The 25,344-nt window shown below is 29.5% G+C and overlaps 6 protein-coding genes across 6 annotated transcripts in view; 4 read left to right on the top strand and 2 right to left on the bottom strand.

The window, feature by feature from the left end:
* Nucleotides 1–20,304, bottom strand: part of LOC108456831 (putative protein phosphatase 2C-like protein 44) — a 39,409-nt gene extending 19,105 nt beyond the window's left edge. The window contains exon 1 of the mRNA XM_017755529.2: nt 20,301–20,304. The gene's annotated coding sequence lies outside the window, so the exon portion shown is untranslated. The remainder of the gene's footprint in view (nt 1–20,300) is intronic.
* Nucleotides 777–5,791, top strand: LOC108457437 (long-chain-alcohol oxidase FAO1). The gene is made up of 3 exons (XM_017756501.2): nt 777–1,157; nt 2,934–3,206; nt 3,987–5,791. Exons 1-3 carry the CDS (start codon nt 915–917, stop codon nt 5,715–5,717), a joined length of 2,247 nt encoding a protein of 748 aa, XP_017611990.1. The 5' UTR covers nt 777–914; the 3' UTR covers nt 5,718–5,791.
* On the top strand, nt 7,434–9,572 carry LOC108455262 (cell number regulator 2-like). Its single transcript, XM_017753843.1, has 4 exons — nt 7,434–7,509; nt 7,616–7,687; nt 8,573–8,782; nt 9,517–9,572. The coding sequence occupies exons 1-4, from the start codon at nt 7,434–7,436 to the stop codon at nt 9,570–9,572; spliced, it is 414 nt and encodes a 137-aa protein (XP_017609332.1).
* Nucleotides 11,924–14,347, top strand: LOC108457438 (peroxisomal membrane protein PMP22). The gene is made up of 7 exons (XM_017756502.2): nt 11,924–12,180; nt 12,321–12,419; nt 12,537–12,638; nt 12,972–13,047; nt 13,321–13,391; nt 13,480–13,565; nt 14,121–14,347. Exons 1-7 carry the CDS (start codon nt 12,109–12,111, stop codon nt 14,173–14,175), a joined length of 561 nt encoding a protein of 186 aa, XP_017611991.1. The 5' UTR covers nt 11,924–12,108; the 3' UTR covers nt 14,176–14,347.
* Nucleotides 15,499–16,693, bottom strand: LOC108456023 (uncharacterized). Its single transcript, XM_017754617.2, has one exon. The coding sequence runs from the start codon at nt 16,116–16,118 to the stop codon at nt 15,693–15,695; it is 426 nt and encodes a 141-aa protein (XP_017610106.1). The 5' UTR covers nt 16,119–16,693; the 3' UTR covers nt 15,499–15,692.
* Nucleotides 20,305–23,819: 3,515 nt separating the features above from the next.
* LOC108454588 (glycine-rich cell wall structural protein) lies at nt 23,820–25,344 on the top strand. Its single transcript, XM_017753094.2, has one exon. The coding sequence runs from the start codon at nt 23,884–23,886 to the stop codon at nt 25,024–25,026; it is 1,143 nt and encodes a 380-aa protein (XP_017608583.1). The 5' UTR covers nt 23,820–23,883; the 3' UTR covers nt 25,027–25,344.

Raw genomic sequence — 25,344 nt, 5'->3', positions numbered from 1 at the left:
TCCAATAATAATTCCTTCTGCTTTTTTTGGTGGACATTTTCCTTTGGGAGAACAGCTAGCATTAATAGTTGTAAATTATTTGTTGATTACTGCTCAACAACCTTTTTAAGTGCAATTATTAATAATGTATTAAAATAACTAAATTTTGTTTAAGATCATTAAATTATTAGTAAATTTATATTTTGGTCACTTAATTTAAAAATTATAAAATGATCATTGATATATTCAAAAGTGTTTATTTAAGTCATTTGGTTGTTAAGTGTTTTTTTAAAGAAACTTGGCTAGTGAGTTCCAAGTGATGATTCGACGATCGACATGGTGGATTAATGTCCATCAACAAGTAGAAAAACATACCTTAGGTCTAATTCGATTTGATGATCACTATCGGAGATTAGAGAAGAAAGTTGTTTGAATTTTGGTTCGTAGATTCGTGACGTTCAAAGATGTTTTAAGAGAAAAAAACTGAATTGTAATAGAGAAGGAGAATAAAAGTTTTCGATTGGTTCAAATAATGCAAACAAAAAAGGAAATACAACATCAATTTTAATAGTTCAATAACTTAAATGAAAACTTTCAAATAGTCTAGTAACTATTTTTATAACTTTTTGAAATTAAGTAACTAAAATGTAAACTTATTAATAGTTTAATAATATTAAGTATAATTTACTTAATAATTATATGAATTAATTGAATTAAACCCAAAATTTTAAATCATGCTTTTTTTTTTTTTGGTTAATTTACAATTACAGTGGAACTTTCATTTTCAAACGGTTGAACTTATTTTTTTTTTTAATGGAATTAAAACATCCCAATGACTATCCTCCAAATTTCCCACTTTCCACTATTTTATAAATGATTGCAAAGAGAAGGCAAAAATCATCTAGTGTTATCAAAAGTAGAAAATTGGGAGAGAAATGGGAGGAAAATTAGGGAAGGGATTTATGAAAGGAGGGAAAATAGAGGAAATAGAAGGAAAGAAATATGATCATGGGTTTTCTTCAGCTGAAGTAAACACACTGGCCGCCATAGCTGAAGCTTTGTTCCCTTCTTTGCCACCTTCTTCTTGTTGTTTTGAAAGACGAGAAAACCAGACAATAAGCAAAGCTGTTCGATCTTTCATGGAAACTTCTGCTTCTCAATCCCCATTCCCGGACGAGGTAAAAAAGATAAGCTTTTTTGATTAAATTCTGGTTGTGGTCCTTGTAACTATGCTTGAATTTGAGATTTAATTTCTCTCTCTACTTTTGTAATGTCAATCGTACAAATAGTTAATGCCTTAGTTATATTTTGTTTAAAACAAGGTTGTTTGAACCAAATCGATTATATTGGATGAATTGAGAATCAGGCAGTTGAATTGGATTTTTAATATTTTTTATTTTCTATGAACTTTTAATGATTTATTTAGTCGAATTAAATAAATTAATCGGATTGACTAGACCGATGAATCGGTGACCTGATCGGTCTGATCACCGGTTCAGTTCGGAAAATCTTGGTTTAAAACACTGTTTTCAGAAATGGATTGAATTAGTTGGTTGAACTGAAAATTGATTGAGGTATGGGTATAGAATAAGGGATTGGATTTGTTGAATCGGTAGTTGAACTGGTTTTTCTTTTGTCTCTCTAAATATATATTTTTCTATTTTATTAGTAATTTATTCAATTAAACTTCATAAACAGATAAGACCGATTCTAAAAAAAGTTGGTTTAAAATGCTTACGTAAATATTTTTTAAAATATACTTATTTTCAATGTATAATGCTAACATATAAGTGTAGGAAGGAATTTTTTTTTTAATTTATGTTGGCATTTTAATGGAATAGTAGGTCGGTGTCAAATGGGTAGGTAAGGGTTTTGGTATCCCTTAAAATGAGATTTTTTTTTTTTACTTTTAAAATTTATGAAGTTCTAAGTTTGTGTATGGAAAATTGCACTTTAACGTTCCAAAATAATAAAAATTTTGAATTAATCCTTTAAAATAAAAAGATATAAACTATTAAAATAATAAATTTACATTTTAACTCTTACAAAATATATAATTTAATTACGTCTTAAAAATTGTTTTGGCTCCACCTTGTTAGGAATAGCGAGATTGAATTATACTAAATTTTAGAGTCTAAAACCTGAATTAAAAATGATATTTTTAATAAAAAATTATGTTTTCAATTTAATATTTTATTTAATCATTTCAAGTATAAAATACCATAACTAGCTTATAAGTACAATTATTCATCAAGACATTTCCATCTTTCTTTGTTCCTTATTCATACGGTGAAATTGTATTATGATCCCTTTTAAAAACAAATCATAATTCACTTTAAGTCCTCGGAATAAAATTTTCATTGTGTATAATGTTCTTATTGAAAACTCTTTCTTTTTTCTTTTGGGTAAGCTAAAATTTTGGTCTTATATCATGGTTTTTTTCACTTTGGTGTCTAAATTTTTTTGTCTCATTTTATTATTTAAATTATTAATTTTGTCTCATTTTACTCCCAAAATTACCAACATCGTGTGTCACTTTCTTATTGAAAACATTTTTCTTCTTTTGGGGAAACTAAAATTTTTGCTTTATACCATGATTTGGCCCTTGAACTTTTTTTTGTTTCAATTTGACACCTGAACTTTCTTTTTCTCATTTTGACACCTAAAACTATTAATTTCATCCTAATTTACCTAAAAAATTATCATTATCATGTGCCACGTTATTATTTGATTTTTTTTTCTTTTGGAGTAAACTGAAACGAGAATGAAAATTTAAATATTAAAGTGGGAAAACGAAGGTACTTAAGTCTAAAAATTTTTACTTTAATTCCTGGAAATTTATAATTTTTATGATTTTACCCCTAAAAGTTTCTTTTTCTTTTTCATTTCATTGCTTACATAAAAAAAGAAAAAAATGAGAATAAATTTCAAGATTTATTGGTTTAATTTTACAGGCAGCAGAGATGTTGTGGAAAAGATTATTCATTGAATGTGTGGTGGTAGTGAGAGTTGTGTTGTTGTTGTTATCAACAAAAGTGGGAACTTTGTTGCTTTGTGGAAGCCATTGTTGGGGTAAGGAATGGCCGTACATTAATGGCTTCACGAGCATGCCATTAGCCAAAAGGGAACAAGTTTTACAAGCCTGGTTTAAGCATCGTTTCTTCACTCCCTTTAGGGTCGCTTTCCTCTACTTCAAAGTCGCCATTCTTTTCATCATCTTCTCACGGGTTAGTACTTTTTTGATTTAAAAATTCTATTCCCAGGCACTAATAATATTTTCAATCAAGGGTTAAAGATACAAATTTACCATTTATTTATTTTATAATTTTATATTTTTAAAGGGATTAAAATATGATTTTATTATTTTTTGGAAGGCTAAGACCCTTATGCAATTGGTGTGCCGTTGATTAGGCTGCTCGTATATAACGTAGCGTATTTTATTATTTTTATTTTACGAGGACAATCTAATTAAAATTTAGCATCTTATTATTTAATTACATAAAATATATTTTATTATTAAGTATATATTAAATTATTAATATATATATATATAGCTGAGGGTAGTTGAGGGTAATTTAAAAATATAGCTGGAAATATATTTATATAATTATTTATTATTTTATATAACATAAATTACCTAATATATATAAGAGAAAAGCAGTAATATATTATAAAATATAAATGAATAATGTGGGGTTAGGTTGAGACTTAAATATTGGAATTAATTTATTTTGAGCATAACATTTTCTGAACTCTCTCAATTTCGAGTCAGTTTTTCGAGCTTCAATGATTAGATGAAGTTTTTAAATTATAAGTTAATTTAATGGAAAAAATAAATTTTGACGTCTTAAAAATAAAGAATTTTAGATTAATCTTTTTAAAATATTAAAATAATAAATATATATAAAAATAAAATTATATTTCTGACTTTGTTTTTTAATATACGAACTGACACTCATATTGGAGATTGTGAAATCAAGTTCTAAAGGTAACAATTTGATCCTCAGGTGGATGAAAATGGTGAAAACCCAGCATGGGAAGCTATTGGGTATAACATAGACAAAGTTGAAAATGTTCCAAATGAAAGACCTCTTCAACAAGGAATTGTTGAAACAATGCATGTAATAGACTCCATTGATCTTCACAAATTACTAACAGAGAAAGGCCTTCAAGTTACACAAGATCCCCACAAAAACGCCATCAAAATCAAATGCGACGCAGTAATAGTCGGTTCTGGGTGCGGTGGCGGGGTCGCGGCGGCGACGCTGGCTAGTTCGGGTCTGAAAGTGGTCGTTTTAGAAAAAGGAAGCTATTTCGGCCCGGCAGATTATTCCCCTTTCGAAGGTCCTTCAATGGAGAAACTATACGAATTAGGAGGTAGCCTACCGAGTATCGATGGACAATTCGCGATTCTCGCCGGCTCCACCGTAGGCGGTGGCTCAGCTGTTAACTGGTCAGCTTGTATAAAAACGCCGGAATCAGTTCTTAAAGAATGGACCGATGAGTGTAAAATCCCAGTTTTTGGGAGCAACGAATATGTTTCCGCCATGGATATCGTTTGTGAGAGAATCGGTGTGACAGAAGACTGTGAAGAAGAAGGGTTTCAAAATCTAGTTCTTTGTAAAGGGTGTAAAAATCTCGGCTTTGATATCGAAAAAGTGCCGCGAAATTCCTCCAGCCGCCATTACTGTGGATCTTGCGGCTTTGGTTGCAGAAGAGGGGACAAGAAAGGGACCGACAAGACATGGTTAGTGGATGCTGTTAACAATGGCACCGTCATTTTAACAGCCTGCAAAGCAGAAAAATTCATGTTGGAACAAAACACGACAATGATCAGTACGAGAAAGATGAAGTGTACGGGCGTTATTGCAACAACATTTAACAAAAACATTACGAAGAAACTACAAATAGAAGCTAAAGTAACAATATCAGCTTGTGGGGCACTTCATACGCCACTTTTGATGTATTCGAGCGGACTTAAAAACCCGAACATCGGCCGAAATCTCCGGCTCCACCCGGTTTTAATGTCTTGGGGTTATTTCCCGGATTCCGATTCCGATATCGAAGGTAAAGCTGTCGATGGTGGGATCATCACATCGGTTCATAAAGTGTTGGGACCAAACAACAATGTACAAGCCATTATTGAAACACCATCATTAGGACCAGGACAGTACACTGCTCTATGCCCTTGGGTATCCGGTTTGGACTTCAAACAAAGGATGTTAAAATTTTCAAGAACCGCTCATTTGATAACAATTGTGAAAGACAGAGGGTCCGGTGAAGTTCATATGGGGGGACGGGTAACGTACAAGTTCGATGCGACCGACCGAGAGAATCTCCGAGCCGGGTTGAGACGGTCGTTGAGGGTTTTGGTTGCGGCCGGTGCGGTCGAGGTCGGGACTCATCGTAGCGATGGGCAAAAGTTGAAGTGCAAAGGGGTGAGCAAAGAGGAGCTGGAGGAGTTTTTGGACACGGTTTTCTCGGTAGGTGGACCGTTGTTCGGGGGCGACAAATGGATGGTTCACACCACAGCGCACCAAATGGGGAGTTGTAAGATGGGGAGAAATGAAAAAGATGGGGGTGTTGATGAAAATGGGGAGAGTTGGGAAGCTGAAGGATTGTACGTTTGTGATGCAAGTGTGTTGCCTACTGCTATTGGTGTTAATCCTATGATTACTGTTATGTCTACTGCTTATTGTCTCTCTAAGAGAATAGCAGCTAAAATACAAAACTTATAGGGTTAAAATGTGTCATAAGTACTTACACTTTTCATAAATTTGGAATTTAATCCTTTTGTTTTTACTTTTAAGAATTTAATATCTCTATTAGATTTCAAAATTCATGTCTAATTATTCATAATATAAAATTATTTTGTTAAATTTAGGTTTATTACAACATTATCTCTTAGTTATATTTTTTTCTTTAATTTCAAAATGTCACACCAAAATTTTTAACAAAATGTGTTTTAATAGGGTTAAGAATTTAACCTCAATTTTAAAACCTGAAAATTTAAAGATTAAATTTTTAAAAATAAAAATATAAAGACTAAATTCTAAATTTGTAAAGAGTAGAAGAATTTATAGTATATATTTTAACCAAATTATAGTGATTTGAATTGAATTTAATCATTCACATTCGAACTGCATTATTCGGAAACGGGGATCTTCGAAAAACTGTCCAAATACATGATGATACAAATAAAATTAAATATACAAATTGATTATATTTTGTTTATGTGAAAATTTATCACTTTTAAATATATTTACAAAAGAAATTTTAAAACTTTACCAAATATGTCAAATGGTTATAAAATAAAATTTATTTTATCAAAATAAAATTATAAAATTAAAATTAATATGAAAAAAATCGAGAAATGAATTGAACCAAAACGAATCACGAGCAATTTGAAAAATTAAAAAAAATTTGACCGAATTGAATCCAACTTATCCAATACGCTACATTGGGCAAGCAGGAGTCTTTCCCCCCTAAAGAAAAAGAAAATCTGTTTTAATCTCTTTAAAAATTGAAAATTTTAACATAAAAAATTAAGTCAATATAATGTTTAAATCACGCTTTAAGCTTTTAAAATTTATAATTTAATTCTATCTCTTAAAAATGAAAAACTTATAGTTTAATCTTTTAGAATTTGTAAAATTTGAAGTTAAGGTAATGGTAAAATTATATTTGGTGCCATTAAAACAATTATAATCTAATTCTAACCTCAATTTTTTTTTTTTAACTTCACCCTTAAGCACATACCACATATCTGAATCTCGTTACACCCAACCTAAGTTCAAGTAACCCTAAACTTTAAATTCTATATAAATTCTAATTCAATCATATCCATGAACAAGATTTAAATCGATAGATGATAAAAGTACTATGAATACCCTTGTAGTAGAAGCATTGCATTTTGCCCATCTACTAAAAAAATGAGTAAATTAGTCATTGTATGTTAAATAAAAAACAAAATGATAATTCTATTAAAATTTTCATCTATTTTTACAATTAAAAACTGATTACTGTATATCAGAATGAAGTACATGTTTCACACCAGTGTAATTGTTTGGTTATTTCGTCAATCAAGTCAGGTTTTAACAGTAAAAATAAATGAATTTAAAAAAAAATCTAATTTTCTCCTTAAACAAATAAAATGCACTACTTTTATGGCCATATAAACCAAGAACATAATGATAGTCCAAAAAGACATATCCGGCCATTTAAGAGCTTATTACAAAAATAATGTCTTTATATAATATTATTAGCCTATAATAAATAATAATAGTATAATTACTATGTGTATATATATTATATGATTGCAGGCTTGAGACGGTAGATAATTTTGTTAAATTCTTTTATCCACCAAATGCCAATTCCAATATGCTATAAATTACAATGCATGGATCAAATTGTTAATCACCTAATTTGGTCTCTTGGCGTTTGAGAAAATTATTATGAACATCTTTCACCGCCCTCAGCCACCTAAGTGGTCGGCATCTCTTTGCGGTTGCGGAGGCGATATCGGAACCTGTAAGTTTACATATTTATCTTTCAAATACGATTGCATGAAACGAATTAAATTAAAATCGGATTTGGTTTTCAAAAATTTTTATTATCTTTTGAACTCGAAATGCAGGCTGCATAACATGCTGTCTCCCATGTGTCACCTTTGGCCAAATAGCTGAAATGGTTGATCAAGGACAAAGCAGTAAGAACAATAATTGAGGGAGGTCGATTAGTTTTGAAATATTTTTTATTGGGAGTTGATACAACTCTCACTGGGTTGATATTTTTCTTAACTGCTTGAAGTTGTCCCAGGAAGTGGTGGATTCATCATCTATCATGCGAGTATTCGCACTCGGTAATGTTCAAATCCTTGCCCCTTAAATACAACAATGGGCAAGTATAGATAAAAGAATGATGAAGCCCGTATATTAAGAGTTATATTATATTTTGCTCACTCTACTTAAAATAAGTGTCAATTAGTCCTTGTTCATTAGATCAAAAAGTAAATTAATTTTTCTATTAAAATTTTTATTTATTTTTATTGTTAAAAAATAGTCCTTGTACATCAACACGAGGTACATACGGCACACTACGTATCACTGTCTAGTTATTCCATTAGTCATGTCAGTTTTTTTTTATAAATACAAGTAGATGAAATTATTAACAAAAAAGCTTAATTTGCTCATTTTTTTAGTATAAGGAGCAAAATACAATCTAACTCTTAATATAGGGCCTTCATGGTACTTTTACCGCTAATTATGCTACCACTTGATCAAGTTATCAAGCGTGTATGCTCTGTTTCATTGGTAGATGGTAGTTCTTTCTAACAAGGCGTTCTTGCTCGATGAATTCACCACCTTCTTACATAGTTTCAGACTCTTTGTAGAGTTGAGAAATAAAACCTTGACTAGAATCAATACTAACCATTTGAGAGGTCATACAACTTCCAATAAACAACATTTTGAAGATTTTTTTAAATTGGCCTCTCCTCGACAAATTCCATTATCATATCTCATCGACCTCTTCGACAAACAGCCATTAATGGTGTGTCTAATACATAAATTTTTTTGTTTTGTCTGAAAAACAGCTTGCGTGCAACAAGGTTGCATATATTGTGTATTGATGTTGTTTTCATGCCAATGCCTACTGTCGTGTGTTTATAGAGAGAAACTAAGAGCCAAATTCGGGTTGCCAGCTGAGCCATGCCATGATTGTTGTGTCCATTTTTGCTGTGAACCATGTGCTCTTTGTCAAGAACATGCTGAGCTCAAAGCTAGAGGCTTTGATCCTTCCGAAGGTTTGAATTTTTTTCTCTGCCTGATTTCATAAATACATGCTTTATGGGTAGGGTGAATTCAGATTTTAAAATTATTAGATTGTTTCGAGTTTAGTTCATTTCGTTTCATGTTTGAATTTTAAAATTATTGAATTTTGAGTCAAAATATTTTAAGTTTAAATACTTTCGAATTTTTTGTTCCAATTGTTTTAAGTTCAGATTAGTCTTGAATTAGGATCTATTTTGAATTGAAGTTAATTCAATTTTAGATTGATAGGTATAATGATCAAACCTATCAAATTGGGCCGAAATGAGCCTTAACAAGTAAAATTATTTAGTAATCAAATTTGTTTGACAAGCAAATCTAGGATCGGGTAAGAAAAATCGAGAAATCAAAAATTGTCTAACAAATGTGTTTGGATGATTTATGGAACACCAGTTTAAAAATCACAATTATCCAAATTGAACCAAATTTTCCTTTTATTAAATTAAATTTATAAATAATTTTAATTTTTGTAATGTAAAAATTAATATTTTATATTAAAATAGTGAAAATAACTTAAAATTTTTAATCTAAAAATATTTTTCAAAAACTTTAAAACTTTACTAAAAATATCTAACAAGTTATAGAATAAAAACTAAATTTATTTAAAAAATCCAAATCCCAAAATTAATATACAAAATCGAAAATCGAAAATCGTAAAATCTCAAACACTTAACCAAATTCACCCTTAATGCAAATGTATATATTGCAGGTTGGAAAGGACCAGCAACTGCTCCACCAAGCATGCCTCCTACAATGAAGAGATGATCAGCACTAGTTATCAAAGGAGATTACATCAATTTCTTAATTACATATTTACATCATTATTAAATCATATTTATCTTTTGATGAATAAATGTAACCTCTTTTAAGGCCAAGCACTTCGACTGTTGAAGAATTTTATATTTTATATTTTTAGTTTTTAATTTTATTTTGGTTGTATGTCTTTGTTTTAATTATGTATATGCGATTATTGAGTCGATGAATAAAGAGCACTCGTTTAAAGGTATAGTTTATTTGGATTTTAAATTTAAGCTAAACTCCTATTATATAGTTAAAGATGTTCAGGGTCGAATCGGATCGAATCCATCAGTAATATTAATATCATACATAGGTGTTTAAGCTCGACTCATACCAAAATATGGACCTCAAATATTTACTAAATTTATTAATATTTATAATTAATTGACCTAAACTTAATTATGCTCACTTATATTACTTTTTAAAATATATTAATTATATTTTTCGAGTTAATTATTTTTTTCTACAACCAATCTATTGAATCTAACATATTTGTCTATTCCTCTTAAATATTGGATGAGTTCATCGACATGCGATGGTAATATTTTATTAGAAATTCTATCACATGTATATGTATATGGAAATAATAGATTTAGAATATAAATGTGTGTTAAACAATAATAAATAATAAATAATGAAACGTATGGTTTGAAATTAATTAATCATAATAACACATGAAATACGTACAATATTAAAATAAAAATTAGATTAATTTATGAGTAAAACGAAATTTAAACACAAAAATACATCTAGATAAATAATACTAAATGCACTACAGTTATTTTAAAATAAAAAGGCTAAAATACCCTTGAATAATATGACTCATTTTAATTAAGGAAGGAAGGATATTTTCATGATTTCCTAACCGAGTTGGTACCCGGTTAATTTATGACACCAACTCATTCAGGGGTTTTATTAATAGTATAGATATTTTGCCCAAATCTAACTCGACCCAAAATATGGATCTAAAATGTTACTTAAGCCACTAATATTTCTCAATGATTAATCCAAACTCATTTTAAGTTTGCCTATTATTAATTTTTCTTTAAAAGATTTATTATTTTTAATTTAACATTTGATGCCTTAATTTTTTATTTTATTAAAATTTTAAATATAGACAACTTAACATTTTTCTAATATAAAAATATGATAGGCTTAGGCTTCGAATTTGAAGCTCAAACTTGATCCATATTTTAAACAACTCCAATTTTTTTTATTTAAGTCTATTTTTCAAACATTTATTTTTGTCCAAATTTTTTCATATTTTGAATAAATATTCAAACTTGAACGAGTAGCCTAACTAGTGAATAAATTTACTTTAGACTTGAATAGGCAACACAACTCGTGTACAAATTTACATGTAGTCATCATGGTTGGAAAATCAAACTAATGGTCAAAACAATCAAATTATTGATTTTCAATTCCATATTCAATTTAATTTTAATTAAATAATTTTTTAAAAATTCATAAAAATTTTAAAATAAATTCTACCAATTTTTACCTCCAATTCAATCGATTTCTAACGATTGACGCAAAAATCGATTTAATCTTTCTAGTCAGACGGAAACATTTCTCAACCCAACCGATATAATCCTAGTCGTGCATTTCTAAGCCACCATTTTACACAATCCTTTTTCTTAAACAATTAAAGCAAATTGAGACCAAAAGTTACTTTAAACAATGAAAAAAGTTAAACTCTGCTGTTAGTCCCTATGTTTTACACAATTTATAAATTTAATCCTTATATTTTAATTTAGTTACCTTTTAGTCTCTATACTTTTCAAATTTTAAAGTTTAAATTATCACCAAATAATTGTTATTAAATTAATTAAATTCACTTTTGTTATTTCCAAAATTTGTTACGAAAAATATATTATTATATGTAACTTATTATTTTCACATAATACTCACTAAAAATCTTGTTAATAGATTAATTACTGTTATTTGCGCTAATATTAAAATTTTAAAATTCAATAAGGACTTAAAATGATCCAATTGAAAAATATAGACTGAATCTACAATCGTACACATTCTAGTAATAGAATTTAACCAAACATATTTAACTGCTACTATTCGAGTTAGGACTAAAATTTCAAAATTCAAAAAGTGCATGGACTAAAATTGACCAATTTGAAAAGTAAAAAAACTAAAATTGATTAAATTAAAAGTACATGGACTAAATCCACAGCATTCACAAAGTACATAGACTACTAGCCAAATTTAACCAAGAAAAAACACGTGCTTGAAAGACTTTGACCAAAGAGAAAATGGTAGCCATCGCATGTGTAACTTAAACGCAACTACCCGGCAACTAATGCCTCCCAAACTGTCGTTTTTATAACAGATCCCCTTCCCCTTCCCCTTCCCCTTCCCATTCTCGTACTCTGTCATGTCCTAAAAAATCTCAAATCCAAAAACTCCATTAACAAACCCTCTCTTGTCACATTCTTAACAAAAACAAAGCCTTTTAAGCAGATTTTTATTTTTATTTTTCTGTTTCACTATGTCTGATATTGCCCAAGAAGCTTGGAGAAAATACCTTATTCAACTTCAAGTTCACCCTCTTAGAACCAAGGTAAATAGCAAAAAATATCTCTTTTTGATCAATACCCATGTTTTCAAAATGATTACTTTATTAGACTCTTGCTTCAATTTTGATCAATGGGTGTTTGCTTGATTTTTTTTATTTGATTTTTTTGGGGGGTTATTTTGCAGGCAATTACAGCTGGGTGTTTAGCTGGTTGTAGTGATTTAATAGCTCAAAAGATTTCTGGGGTGAAAAGGATTCAATTGAGAAGATTGGTTCTCATCATGGTATAGAGTTGACTTTTTTTTTCTTTTTTGCTCTCTATGTGTTTGATGTTTGGATGCCAAGAAAATTGGGAGAGGAAAAGAAAATGAAGAAACAGAAATTGAATTCTCCCTTTGCAGCTTTATGGATTTGCATATTCAGGACCATTTGGACACTTCCTTCATAAAGTGATGGATATCATTTTCAGGGGAAAGAAAGGAAGTAAAACTGTTGCAAAGAAGGTAAAAAAGGGTTAATATAACTTTTAGTCCCTGAGCTTGGAAATTAAGTCCATTTTAGTGCTGCATTTTTTTTTTTTGTTCACTTTGATACTTCAACTTAACAACTATGTCCATCCAAGTTCAAGACCGAAATACACCTACAAAGTGGACCAGAAAAAATATAGGTATCAAAGTGGACTTAATTATCAAATTCAGGGTCTAAAAGTCATATTAACCAAAAAAAACACGATGCTCATATTGTCTTTCACTTCATTACCTAATTCCCGGATTTTCATTTTTTACTGTTTAATTTTTCTTGGAAAATTCGAATTATTCCTTTTTGTTTTCCTTTAGGTGTTGTTGGAACAGATGACTTCTTCACCTTGGAACAATTTTTTCTTCATGATGTATTATGGATTAGTGGTTGAAGGTATGTTTCATCCTTCGTATTATCGATTCGTGCTTGATTCATATTTGTACATAAATACGGGAATATAATCTTAATTACACACAAAAATGGTTTTGAAAAAACAAACGAATATATCCATATCTTACATTTACACTTGATATTGTTCAAAATGCTTTACGGTATTAAATTGAAAAAGAGACCCCAAATCCGAATAACATAGATATAACCAAACATATGTGACACATTTCAAATCCGAATAATTGATGATATTTATTATGTTATTGTTTTTTTCAGGAAGACCATGGGGTTTAGTGAGGAGTAAAGTTAGAAAGGATTACCCTAGTGTTCAGTTGACTGCATGGAGGGTATATGGGAATAGATACTCAAATTTGAGATAAGTGTTAGATACGGGTATACATCTAATACGAGTATGTTGATGTTTTTGACTTGCAGTTTTGGCCTATAGTTGGGTGGATAAACTACCAGTACATGCCACTGCAGTTCCGGGTTTTGTTTCACAGTTTCGTCGCCTCGTGCTGGTGAGCCCTTTTCTTCCTCATTCTCTCATATTTTTCTTCCGTTTATTGCCTTGGAACTTAATGTCGGGTACGTATTTGTATCCCCGACACAAGTATATGCAATTTTCTTTTGAAAGTTTTCTGTATAATTGGAAGATTATAGACTCTTGTATTAGGAGTCGGATTGCATTTTGTCTCCTTTATTAAAAGGATGGGCAAATTAATCTCTGTAAGTTATACCAAAGAGCAAACTAGCATCAACTTCTACTATTAAAAACTAGTTTTTATATATCAGCCTAAGATACACATTGTTATTTTGTCAGCTGCAGCAGTTTTTAATGGTAAAAATAGATGTAACATTTAATAGAATAACATGTATGCTCTTTAATTTATCCTACAATGACTAATTTTCTCATTTTTTAATAAAAAAGGCACAATACTGTATGACTCTTAGTACATGAGTGTCCATAATACTTTTATCGAAAATCATATCTCATATTTATTTTCTTGGTATGAATGTGTCAAAAGAAATGAAAAGTCCGAATAATATAAGTTTTTTTCTTGCTAATATTTCAGGGCCATCTTCCTCAACCTAAAAGCAAGATCATCAGTTGCAATCAAGGCGGCGTAGACTTTCTCTTATAGCTTGTTTGTTTGGAGGTTGCTTATGATTTAGCTTTGCAAGGGTGTTTAAGATTTTCATTGTTGTTGGATTCTAAAATAGGCTTTTGATTATGTGGTTGTTTTAGACTATTTGATTTTCATTTTCTTTTATATATCAAAAGAAGGTATTAGTTCGGAGATGTGGAAAATTCGCAAGATTTTTGTAGCATCGGATTCTTAATGATGTCAAGTTAATTTTCTTGCTTCCGCTCTAATCTCTTAGATGAAAATGCTTGAAGCTTTTCAAAATCTAATCCATAATCTACTCAATCAATTAGTTTGAACAGTTTGTTTAATTGAAAAGCAACTCAAAATAATTTTTTTTATCAATTAATTTTTTAATTAATTTTATCAAATAAATTTAATTAAAATATGTCAAAATTAATTCAAATGATAAAGGTTTTAAAAGGTGTGACATATTCAAGGACCCACTTAAAAATTCTGAATAACTTGATTTTATAAGTGAATTTTTAAGTTATAATAGGTTAATTCACTAGATATACAAGCCATAATTTAAACTAATATCAAATCATTTACTTTTTAAGTAAATACAACTCATAAAATTAATTATTTTCTCATCAGTCACAAAAAAAAATATTTACATATTCTGTATTATACAGTAAAAGGACCAACCTTTACCTAAGCACATGAACTAGAGATTACTTCAAAGCCAATGCAAACCTTCGAGTAAGTGTATAGTAAAGATTTCGTATTAAAAGAAAAATTGTATTTTATTTTTTTATTTAAAAACGAGTAAATTAATTACTATACATTAGATCAACGAGTAATTTAGTTATTTATGCTAAAAAATATATCCATTTGTATAGCTATAACCGAACCATGACACATGGCGTACTATGTGTATACCTCATGTTGATGTACATGACTAATTTTTAACAGTAAAAATGGATCAAATTTTTAACAGAATGACCAGTTTGCTATTTAATCTAATGTACAAAATTAATTTATTCTTTTTCTAGTAGAGAGTGATAAGTAATCGAACTCTTAATATAAAAATCGCTATGATGTTTTAATTAAATACTATTCTTAAAAATATTAATTAAGTTGATATATCGAATCAATTATATGTAAATTTAGTTAAGAAATAATAAAAATATTTTTACAAGATAAATTATATGATTATGAAGGTTATTTTTATATAATAAAAATCTTATATAATAAACCCTAACCTAGAAAACTATTATTCTCAAAGCTTTAACTTTATTATTTTAAATAAATTTATTTTTTATAAATGTGCAATAATCTAATATAAATAAAAACAAAACAACACTTACGTCGAATTAAAGAAAAAAAACATAGATTAACTAACATTACCCAAGAAGAAAAACTCACAATCAGTCTCGAAAAAGATAGGGATAATCAGATGCATAAGAGTACAAACTTCAATTACGTGGATATGAATTTTCATCCAATCACATATCGCCACGTCATATCAAATTTTTTGGGAAATCTTCTTTTTCTTTTTCACATCTTGATCCACCTTGAAAGTTGAGTAGGGTTAACGATTCCCGGAATGTGGGTCCCATCGTCCTTCAAAATTCTCGCCACGTCAGCATAACTTTGGCTCTCTTTCTTAAGATTCCTCGGTTCAGTTTCCAGCTTAACAACCGGTTTTCTCGGTCCAGCCAGTGAGCCGATTACTGGAACAGCCTCTGATCGAGCCGGGTCGAATTTTTGACCCAACAACGTACCTCTCGTCAAGAACTCATGCGCCATGTAACCAGCTAAAAGCTGGTTAGAACAATTAGAGGAGGGTAGAGGTTTAGGACCGGTATAAACCGGTGATTGAACCGGCATTGACGGTTTAAATGAATAAAAAGGTTCTCTCTCTTTACGCTTTCTTGAGATCCCAGCTGTCAAAATACTATGCGGGTGATGACTCATTTTCATGCCACGTCAGAAGAGGGTTAATTCCGTTAAACCATCGTAATGTAAGGGCAAAAACGTTAAATGAGAAAATTGATATTTTTCACCCTCTTCACTTATCGTTTTTGGGTAGAACTGTCAAATCAACTTTATCAATAAGCAAGCGGAAACGTACAAATTGATAAAATGACAAATTAGCCAAAATGCCCAACGTTAAAATTAAAAAAATTATCAATAAAATTAAAAAAACTGGAAAACATACATTTTCATAACAAAAGCCAAATTCATTAAATCAAAATTTTTAAAGAACATATTTTAAGAAAAGGGACAGATTTTGGAGATGAAAAACAAGCGGTGCTAACCCAAAGAGAGTTTTAAAAATCTGGGTGTACGGACGGCGGAAAAACGGTGGAGCCGCCGGCTGGTGGCGGAGGAAAACGGTGGAAGAGATCTAAAATAACAGCAAAATACAGGCAGGCGAAAGAAAAGAGGGAAAAAGAAAAGAGAGAGAAAAACAAGAGGAAAATACCACAACAAAATGAGTGATCAAAAATAATAAAAACATTATATGATTGGGGTTTTTTTTGAAACTATCCTTTGCTTTAGAGAAAATGACGGCAATGCCATTATTGGGCTTCTGAAATGACGGAAATACCTTCCTTTCTTTCAAATAAGATTGTTTCTTTTTGGTTAAATTGTGCTAGTAATCCTTGTGCTATATGTAAATTATGGATTTCGTTCATGTACTTTAATTTGATCATTTTTAGTTCTTGTACTTTTTCAAATTTTAGAATTCCAATCTTAACTAAACAGTGGATATTAAATATGTTTAATTAAATTTTGTTATTTCTAAATTTTTATGCAGCAAATATATTATCACATGCGTAGTGTCGTGTTAGCTTACTCTTCTTACATAATATTCAAAGAAAAGCCACATTTATTTTAGATAATGAATTTGATTGCTATTATTCGAGTCAAGATTAAAATTTTAAAATTTGAGAAGCATAGGAATTAAAAATATCAAATTTGAGAACACTGACTAAATCTATGACTTCCAAGACTAATACCAAAATTTGACCTAATAGATTTAATTGTTACCTTTTGGTTCAAGGTTAAAATTTTAAATTTTAAAATTATAGAGATTGAAATTGATCAACTCAAAAGTTCAGTGATTAAAATTAATTAAATTAGAATGCAGTGACTAAATCTACAACTATACATAATATAGGGATTAACAACAAATTTTAATCATTTTCTTTTCCTCCTCTAATGAAGTTTCAATTAAGGTTGATAAATTTGCTATTGTGCTCCTTAATTTTATTTACTTTTTAATTTAAATAAGATGTTGACTTATATCAATGGTTTATTTAAATATAGATTAAATTTAAAGATTTATTGTTTAATATAATTTTTGAAGATAAAAAATTTATATAATTGAAAATAAAAGCAAAATATACAAGAACTTATCCATAAAGTGCTTTTGTAATGGAGATAGAAAATATGTGAAGATAATGCATAAAGAATGGCTAAGGAATCAACATCAATGCCACTATTAAATTGGAGACTTGACTTTGGGTTGAGTTAAATTATAGTTACCTGTATCGAAAATTTACTAAGGACTCGGTTTTTAAAATTTTTAAGTTATAAATTTATATAAATCGATTGGATGGGTTAAAAAAATAATTTAACTAATTTTTAATAATTTATTTAATCAAATCGGTCGGACCGATGATTAATCAATTTGATCGTCAATTTTTGATCCTAAAAATCTTGGGCTAAATTTATTTATGAGCAGAGCGGAATTAGGTTTTATTTTAAAATTTTGTATATTTAAAGTTAAATTCCATTATATTTTTTGATTATTCGATTTTATGATTTATATATTTGTCACATTAATATATAATAAAAAAATTATTTAATTTAAATCACTTGGCGCATCAACTAATCTTATTTGAAACATGATAGTAATATATTTTACTACGAAGATTAAATAACTTTGAATTATACATATTTTATAAATGGTTGGTTTAATAAATTTAAAGTTGTTGCTTTCATTATATAATTTTATTATTAATATCATGCTTATTTTTTCTTATGTGACACCACAATAATTTAAAACCAAGTCGTCTATATCGTTATAGTTAATCTAAAATAATTAAAAATATATATTAAAAATGGGTTGAATTGTTGTTGTTTTTTTGCAGATCGAGTCTTAGCTCGATTGACATAAGTATTGTTGTCAATGTAGGAAGACATGGATTCGAGTGTGATGAGTGTATTATCCTCCTATTTATAGGTTAGGGAGGAGTTAAAATCAAAACCTATTAAAAAAAATTATTTAAAATCACCAATGATCAAATGACCTTGGTTTATCACAATAATCATTAAAGTACCTATAAAATAATATCTTAAAATTACTTTATTAATAAAATGTATATTTTTTATTTGATTTAACCGGTTAAATTAGAAATCAATTAATGGTATTTTATTTAAAGGGTGAATATGAAAAGTCATTAACATAATTAATACCAATTAATAATATTAATTCTTGTGGAGCTTTTGTACCAAAACGAATCTTGTGGAATTTCTATGCTCATTGCCTCAAATTCCACATGGTTTCCTTTTTGCTTTTGGACCATTTTATTCATCTTTTCAATTTCATATTTATTTTTTTAGTCAAGTTAAAGTAATGGAGACATATGAACCTACTTCCAAAAACCACAATTTGTGAGGACAAATATTAAAAGAATTATGAGCAAAATTGCCATATATAACCATTTTTTCCTTATAAAAAAGTTATAATATGAGGGGTTTTAAATCAATTAAGTTATTAACTAATTAAAGTTTTTAGAGTATGATGATAAATTTTTCCCCATATCTTAAAACACACAGTTTTTTTTTGTAACATTAAGGATTAATTCCAAAAATAAGAAAAAATGAAAATTATTATATTTGATTTGTGAGTATTTTATTTTTTTATATTTTGGATCAAATTTGATTTATAAATTTATTCATTTTGAATTTTAAGTGAAAGTATTATAAAGAAAAACAAAATTGAAAAATTAAATTATACAATGTGTAAATATTAAGGATTATTTTTTTAGAACCAATACCAAATTGACATAATGCATAATGTTAAAAGTTAAAGTTGCTATTATACTAATTTTAAAATTGTGAAGTTATCTTCCGTTAATAATTTAACAATCGATAACTAATAATTTAATAACTATTGATGTAGTTTATCCAAAATATGGAAAACATAAAATAAAATAAAAGAAAAATATATACATATCTCTTTACTTAATAGCTAATACTATAAAACTTTTAGTCTTTGTGAAGGCCTTTGATATTTATAAAAGCCCAGCAGAATATTGGGCCTGAAGGGCCCATTCATTAATTGTCATAGCAAAGGACTATAGAGTCCAGCAGTGCCACCCAAGACTATCATAGCACCAACTTACCTGGCCCTATAGTATTCGACTATTGGCTTGTGACCTCTAATGTACTAATATTGACTTACCACACGACACCTTAGGACAGGGGATGGCTTTTATGTATAAAGCTGAGAAATTGAGGGAGAGGAATAATCAAGGTTATTTGAATCAAATTTGATTAGTTAGATTGAGAATTGGTTGAGGTATTTTAGTTTGGAGAAAGACACTGAATCGATTGATCTAAGAATTAATATAAATTGATTGAACCGAAAAAAGAAAAAACTGGTTGAATTGGATTTTTAATATATATATTTTTATTTTTATAAATTTTTAAATAATTTATTTAATTGAACTGGAAAAATAAATTAAACTACCATTCTCTTCCTTCGTCAAATCGAAATACCCCATATTCAACGACTCTTCACCCTATCCTAAAGAAAAATAAACCAAACACCTTAACCACTTCTATTTTTTATGAACACTACTCTTGAAATGTATTCATTAAAAATCAAAATTTAGTGCATTCAGTACATTCTAGATATTTGTATATTTGGATATATTACAAAGTTTTAAGAGTTGGATCCAATCTGTTACATTAAAATGATACCAACTCCTACTGCCACACTGTGACGGTGGTGGAACGCCGACGCCAAAGGTTGAAGCGTGGGCCTATCAAGTAGGGGCACCATTAAATCAGTCAAAAGTCAGAGGCTAATTATTTGATTTACACATACCATGTAGACACAGCGTTGAGAAAACCCATTCAACACCCCCCCCCTTTTTCCCAAAAGAAAATACTTTTAAAATTGACATATGTCAAATAGCAAGTATTTAAATATCGAATCTATTAGATTAACAATTTTAATTTTATCTGTTTATATGATTAATTAAATAAATTATTAAAATTTTAATAAATTAAAAAAATTGATTAATCTATTAGTCAATTAATTTTTTAACTTGATTGTTCGTGAATCAATCGGTCAAATTTTTTATTTTGAACCGACACCTAAACCAATTCTTGATCTAACGAGTTTGATTATGAAAACAATACCAAATAATTAAATCAAAATACTATTTATATTATTTCATTTTGTTTTGAAATCAGCTTGTAATGATACAAATGGTATCAATACAATACCGATCCTATGTTTGTGTTGCTAAAGTTAAATGATAAGGTTGATCTATTTTTTGGTCCGTGAACTTTACAATTAGATTCACTTTGATACTTGTATTTATTTCTTTTATCTATTTTGGTATTTAAAATTTGACAATCAGGCATATTTTGGGTATTAAATTTAGATTCCATCAATATTTGATAACGTGATACTTTGAGGTTGTACCACGTTACCAAACATTTACATTTTTCAAACTTAAGGACCAAAATGAACATAATTATCAAATTTTAAATATCAAAATGAACTTAATTAACAAATTTAAGAACCAAAATTACATTAACCCGAAATCATACTTACATGTCTAATGTTGATTAAGAAATTTCCTTTCTAAATTTTTTTTATACGTATTTGATTATGATGTAATGCATTGGTCTCTCGTTTTCCACAATCAATCATGTATGAAAATTTATACAAAATTTAAATAAAATAAATTCATGAAATAATACCTTTTTTATAACATTATTAAAATAAACTAAATAAATCCAAATTAATTTTCTTAATAATCTTAAACCTCTCATAAAAAATCTTAAATTCAAATCAAAACAAATTTATAAATAATCTGACCTATAAAATCCTTGCATTAAATTATTGTCGTGGGTGAACATAGGACATATTTGCAATTACTTTAAAATCAAGAAACTATTTTTAAAAAAATTCTTTTTAAGAAAAACATTCAACTACTAATATTTTCTCTTTTAGCTACTTATCTGATTATTTTAAGAAAGATTATAAATGCAATGACAAATAAATTATTAAGCAAAAATAAAGAAAAAACTCTAACACCAATAGCAATAAATTTGCCTATCTACCAAGCACATGGATATTATCAATGATGCATGCATTTTCAACAGCAATGTTTATGTACTTTTGGATTTTTTTTTATTTTGATTTTTTTAGAAAAAAATAGATTTATTAATTAGTTATTACCTTTCATTTTCAATTTTCTTAATTTTCAAAGGGGGTTGGTTGAAGTTGGACCCATGCATGTGCATATTAAATCTAAATAAGCCTATAGTATTCTTTTTAATCATTTTGGATATAGAGAAAGTTTTGAATTGAATATCATGGAATATGTTTGTTTTTCAATAAAAAGTATTCATTATTTAAAATTAACGTTTATATAGTTTAAATCTGGAACCGTGATTTTTTTAAAATTTTGAAAATTCTTATTAGATTTTGAAAATTTTAATTAGACCTCACAAATTTTTTTTTGAAATTCTCATTAAACCCATTAAAATTTTTAAAATTTTAATTAAACTCCCCATAATTTAATTTCAAGATCTACCACTATTCTAAACCATGATTCCCTTTTAACATAAATACCGGTCCATGTTATACTCGATTTTTTTTCAAAGAGGGTTTAATTTGCTAAAATTTCTGGGGTTTAAATTAAAAGGGTTTATATATATATATATATATATATTACTTTTATGGGTGTGTATATGGCTGAAAATACCGATAGCTACAGCAAGTTGTTGAGCAGCATGAAATAATAGGTTACAGTACTTGGATTCAGTGATTTATTTCATAATATTTCTGGTTTGGATTAAAAAGAGTATTCCTATATTCATACATATAATGTGAGTGTGATAACTTTTTTATCCATCCATTTCTTCAAACATAGGACTTTGATATATATATATATACATAAAGGGGCGAAGCCAGAAAATTTTTTTAGGGGGGTCGGATAAAATTTTAATTTTTTATAGTTTATATCTTTATAATTTGTAAAGAATTAAATCAAATTTTTATAATTTTAGGGGGGTCAAAGTGCAATTTTACTTTTATTAATTTAAAATTTTTAAAATTTTTAAAGGCTTAAAATGTAATTTTACATTTTAGGTAGGGCTGGGGCACATGCCACCGCCTGGCTTCACCCTATATACACATATATATACTTTTACTCTTGAAAAGTTCATAAGAATATTAACTAAAAGGAAATTAGTATAAATAAAGTATTTATATTTACTGTATTGTATAAATGTAAAAAACTAAAATAGTTTTACATCATTATTCATATTTTTGTATGATTAATTATTTAACAATCCAACTTATGAATTTATCAATATAAATGTACTTATTATATACGTAAAATTTCGAACTAGTCTAATATCTCTATCATATTAATATGAAACATTGTCTATATAAATAATATTTATTCAACGGTTGAAATTTTTTACATAAAGCAAATAGTTAAGAAATTTAAATTTGTATCAAATTTACCATGCATTATATATATGAACGGAATATGAATTATAATAGTTGAGTTATTAAAATATTAATTGCATACAAATATATCGAATCGAATCCTTCGTTCTATACATATTTTCATTTGTTAAAAAATTATCTATATTCATTTTAAGAGCTTTTTAATGAAATAAACCTATGGATAAAAAAGAAAGTACTTTATTCATAGAAAAAAAAGGATTGATGAGACTATTACCTACATACCATGACCTAATTGGTAACCTAAATAAAGGTGCTTTAAAGTGATGATTAAACTTAAGTTTCCTTTTGGTTTAAATATTTGTAGTATTTAATTTTGAGAGGAGTGATTGTATGAAATTATAATTTTAAGTTATTTTTATTTATTTTAATAAATAATAATAAATCAAATTTTTCATCATGATTATTAATTTTTACTACTGTAAAAATTTAAATCCAATTAAAAATATTAAAAATCAGGAAAAAAATTTAATTTATTATTTTGTTATTGAAAATGGTAACGATTACGTGAAATAATTTCTTGACTTTGAATTATTATTATTACAAATATTTTTATACAAAAATCGAGTTCTTTAACGTTGGGTTATATGCATGATAGAGACAAAGCTAACTTTTAGTTGGTTATATATATATATATATATACACACACACCAAATTTAAGCCTATTGGTATTGGAGTTAATTAATTAGGGTTTAGAAGTATGTAAAATAACAAATCAAGGTGTTGATCTAATGATGAGCAAAATAAAGGGTAACCTCGTGAGCTGGTTTTTGAGATGCAACTTACTCAGAAAAAGGTTGGTTTTTGATACTTGATAATAGTGGTTAATATTACATTAAATGTGGCCAACAGTTAGTTGTTGAGATGATTTAATGCGACCCCATTGGCTTATAAAAGAACTTTGGGGTTTCATCCATCTCATGAACGTAGCTAAAGTTGAACAAAAAAACAAAAATGGCGAGCTTTGCTAAGAGAGTTGTCTTGTTTTCTTTGCTTTGTTTTAATGTGTTTGTGGCGAATGTAGTTGCTAAGAATGTGGTAAATACGGATGAGAAGTACTTTTTGACTAAGGGAGGTGGGTTTGGTGGTGGGGGTGGTTTTGGTGGAGGTGGAGGTGGAGGTCTTGGAGGTGGTTTTGGTGGTGGTGCTGGAGGTGGAGCTGGTTTTGGAGGTGGAGCTGGGGGTGGTGGTGGACTTGGAGGTGGAGGTGGAGCTGGTGGAGGGCTTGGTGGTGGAGGTGGAGCAGGGGGAGGGTTTGGTGGTGGAATTGGTAAAGGTGGTGGACTTGGTGGTGGCATTGGAAAGGGTGGTGGACTTGGTGGTGGCATTGGCAAGGGTGGGGGTCTTGGTGGTGGGATTGGCAAGGGTGGAGGCCTTGGCGGTGGGATTGGAAAAGGTGGAGGCCTTGGTGGTGGGATTGGCCAGGGAGGTGGACTTGGAGGAGGACATGGTGGTGGAATAGGAAAAGGAGGTGGACTTGGAGGCGGAATTGGAAAGGGTGGTGGACTTGGAGGTGGTATTGGAAAAGGAGGAGGCCTTGGTGGTGGAATAGGAAAGGGAGGTGGACTTGGAGGAGGACATGGTGGTGGAATAGGAAAAGGAGGTGGACTTGGAGGTGGAATTGGCAAAGGAGGAGGCCTCGGAGGTGGAATTGGAAAGGGTGGTGGACTTGGAGGAGGACATGGTGGTGGACTTGGAGGTGGTGTTGGCAAAGGAGGAGGCCTTGGAGGTGGAATTGGAAAGGGTGGTGGACTTGGAGGAGGACATGGTGGTGGACTTGGAGGTGGTATTGGCAAAGGAGGAGGCCTTGGAGGTGGTATTGGCAAAGGAGGAGGCCTTGGAGGTGGAATTGGAAAGGGTGGTGGACTTGGTGGAGGAATTGGAAAGGGTGGTGGCATTGGAGGTGGCGGCGGCTTTGGTAAAGGTGGTGGTTTCGGTGGCGGTGCTGGAGGTGGTGCTGGTGGAGGATTTGGAGGTGGTGCCGGTGGTGGTGGAGGATTCGGAGGTGGAGCTGGTGGTGGATTTGGAGGTGGAGGTGGAGCTGGAGGTGGTTTTGGCGGAGGGGCTGGTGGAGGTGGTGGAATTGGACACCACTAAACTACAAAGCTCACGTTGCATGGATGCATGGATTGCTGTCATTAGTCCAAAATGAGAGCATAATTGGAATGATTTGTTGAAACATTATATATTAGTAATAAATTACTAAAAAGTCAAAAAACCGATACCAATTCCAAAATCTACCCTAAATTAAAGCTACTTTTATTTCCATTATTACCTCTCTCTTTTTAATTATTTCTCATCCCTATATATTGTGAAAAGAAAAAACCCTTTTGTTATCAATTAGGTTAATATTTGATATATTGTAATTGAAAATTGAAGATTCAATACCATTAATAAATATTTTCTTTATTTCAA

The sequence above is a fragment of the Gossypium arboreum genome, chromosome 9 (genome assembly GCF_025698485.1).
Source record: "Gossypium arboreum isolate Shixiya-1 chromosome 9, ASM2569848v2, whole genome shotgun sequence".
NCBI lineage: Eukaryota > Viridiplantae > Streptophyta > Magnoliopsida > Malvales > Malvaceae > Gossypium > Gossypium arboreum.
Note: the sequence above shows the minus strand (reverse complement) of the source record. Positions and strands in the feature narration are given on the sequence as shown.